The 2,747-nt window shown below is 41.9% G+C and overlaps 1 protein-coding gene across 1 annotated transcript in view; it reads right to left on the minus strand.

Moving 5' to 3' along the window:
• The window catches only part of MAGI3 (membrane associated guanylate kinase, WW and PDZ domain containing 3), a gene marked incomplete at both ends in the record, with an annotated part of 23,591 nt that extends 20,886 nt beyond the window's left edge, over positions 1–2,705 (minus strand). The window contains 2 exons of the mRNA XM_008935965.1: positions 1,434–1,553; positions 2,589–2,705. Of these exons, the coding sequence (XP_008934213.1) occupies positions 1,434–1,553; positions 2,589–2,705 (237 nt within the window). The remainder of the gene's footprint in view (positions 1–1,433; positions 1,554–2,588) is intronic.
• Positions 2,706–2,747: the final 42 nt, after the last annotated feature.

Below are 2,747 nucleotides of genomic sequence, written 5' to 3' on the forward strand. Positions count from 1 at the left end.
GGCTGTATATGGTTTTTACCATTCTGAAAAGTATCAGTGAGGGTGAGGCTCGAAGGGGTGACAGCCAGATAAAGGGGAGCTAAGGTAAAAAAAAAGTGCTAGTTTGGTCTAAATTTGTTTGGGAGATTTCCACAGACAGGACAACGTTAACAGGCAGCATGAGACATGTAGAACAAGTAGATACAGAAACCTTTACAGAATCTTCTACTCTGGACATTTGCTTTCTCTTTTCTTTTGTTATGTTGGGGTTTATTTTTGTTTGTTTGTTTTGAGGGTAGGAATTAATCAAATTAATTCAAGTGCCAGTAAACCTACCAAGTCCTCTAGATGTGTGCTTAAAGTTGCTTGAATCAAATATATTTTTATCGTATGTAAACATCAGGTGGATTTAAAACCTGGTAAATTCTGTTGAGCTTCAATGAAAGCTGCACACATTTCAGAAAACTTCACTGTAATTTAGCTGTACAAATTTTTCAAGTACAAATAGACATTAGAAAAAAATCTGGCCAGATCACGTTTCAGCTTTTACAAACTTAGATACAAGAAGCCATGCCAGATGGTTGCAATTTGTTCTGCTCAGTGTCAAGAGGCAAGTCATTCAATAGTAAAAAAGCAGCAGAACCCAGGTAGTCACTGCTTGAACCCATCTGCAACCAGAGGACGCGCCACAGGCGTGCCAGAGATCCCAGGCCTGAGCCAGCCAGACTGGTATTGCCTCCCTCACACTTTAAACAAAGGTGGGTTTTGGACCATCCAGGCACCTTGAGTACAAGGGTATGAGGAGCCTTAAAGCCACCTCTGACTGCCACTGAGCTCTGTCAAAAAGACCAAAGCAAAAGCCCATCACATGGTGCCAGCTCCAGGACTCCTCTGGACAACCACTTCCTGATGGTTTGCTACATTCATTACAATGTTTTTCCCCATCACACTGAACAAAATCAACTTTGCTACAGACTTGGACAATCTGGCTTAGCACTGTTCAATTTTTCATTGCAAAATATGTCCCCTTCCCTCCCCATCCTGTATCAGAATTTCCTTTGCCTTCTGTCCTTTCCATGTCTGCTTCAGAGAAGAATAGGTCTCTGTTCTCAAAGGATTAAACAAAATTGACTGAATTCTCTTAGAACAAAACTGTACCAAGCACAGACAAACATTTTTCAGAATGCTTCCTCAAAAGCACAATAGGGAAAATAATTAAATAGCATTAAGACTGGTTGAGAGGACAACCTGTGATTTAGCAGAGAGCTGTAAAATGAGACCACTACTTCTTTTCAGAGCAGTCCAAAAATAGGCTTAATACTGTCGCTAGTGTAATGACCATCAATGGGCAGAAAAAGTGGCACCTCCTGGGTACAAGGAGCTCCACTTAGACCAAGATACTGGATGTGAGTACTGGATCCTTATACCCACTCCATTAAATGTCACCAACATACCGTCGTAAGTTCCACTTTCTAGCAAGGCTCCACTTTCTTCCAGTGCTTTAAATTGCTCAACAGGAATGAAGTTATAGTCTACCCCAGGGACCTCCCCATCTCTGGGAGCCCTTGTAGTGCCTGAAAAGACAGACAAAACACTCTTGTAAGAAACGTAAGTGCTGCCTGTTTACCAATGCTGCCTGCTGTACAATTCAGTAAAAACCCATATATTTTTTTAATCTTTGCACAATGCTGATGTCACTCCAGTAAGATAAGAGTTAGAACACTGACGAGGAATTTAACAATAAAGTATAAAAACTAGGCCAATAAATTATGTAGGAATGACAGTTCTAGTACTGAGAAGGAAGAGAAAAAAAGCACCCCATGCCCTGAACGGTGCTTTCTCAAGCACCCCACTCGCAGGAGCAGTAACCAGCCCTGAGGCTGCTGGCTACAGGCAGGTCAACACCTGTGCTGGTTGGACCGAGGATGCCAGCAGATGCTCAGAGCAGAAGGGCTGGCATAACTGATGAGACAGGTCCAGCCAGATTCCCTCACTAATTAATTCTTGCTGTGACGTTCAAGTCTGTCCATGCGCTGCTCCATCCTCCTTTTCTTGGGCCACAGATTCTCTCCCTCTGGCCACTACCACGTCTTCTGAGGGTGGGCAAAAGACAGCTCCCCATACCTTCTGCCATCACACAAACCTTTCTGCATGAAATCCCTCCTCCAACACTCCTTCCAACTGTGCTACTCTGTCTAATGAAAGGGACCCTCTCAAGGTCTCAGATTCCTCTTCATGCAAAAAGCAATAATTGACAAAAATGAGAACATGTTTGCAGTACATGATCATGCTGAGGAGGATTTATTTTCCATGGCAGCTGTGGTTATTCTAACAAAATAACAACCAACCAACTTCTGAATAGTAAAACACAAATATTACTGAAACACTCCAAGCTTTGAATGCTGAAGTTTTTGCTGATTTGTTAGCCCATATTGGCTGCAACTTTTCACTGCAACTTAAAATAAGAAACTGTTCTAGCAAAGCCATTTATAGAAGTTCCTGCTGCAAGGTAAAACTATAAACCAGATTAAGAAAGAAGGCAATTTGAGTTCTCAAAGTGTGACAGTTAGCAGGAACAGAGCAAATGAGGCTGATCTTTACATACTTACAAGGGATGGTTCTCAAGTAGAGATTGTCTCTGATCACTTGCTGGAGTTTATGGTCTATTGAGCCCTTCTGGAACTGAAGGCTTAAGTAGTGGCGCAAATCTTTGTTGATGACTTTTCCTTAAAAACAACAAACAAGGATAACTTGTAAAAATTCAGCAG

This window comes from Merops nubicus, unplaced genomic scaffold, assembly GCF_000691845.1.
Source record: "Merops nubicus isolate BGI_N331 unplaced genomic scaffold, ASM69184v1 scaffold45632, whole genome shotgun sequence".
Taxonomy (NCBI): Eukaryota; Metazoa; Chordata; class Aves; order Coraciiformes; family Meropidae; genus Merops; species Merops nubicus.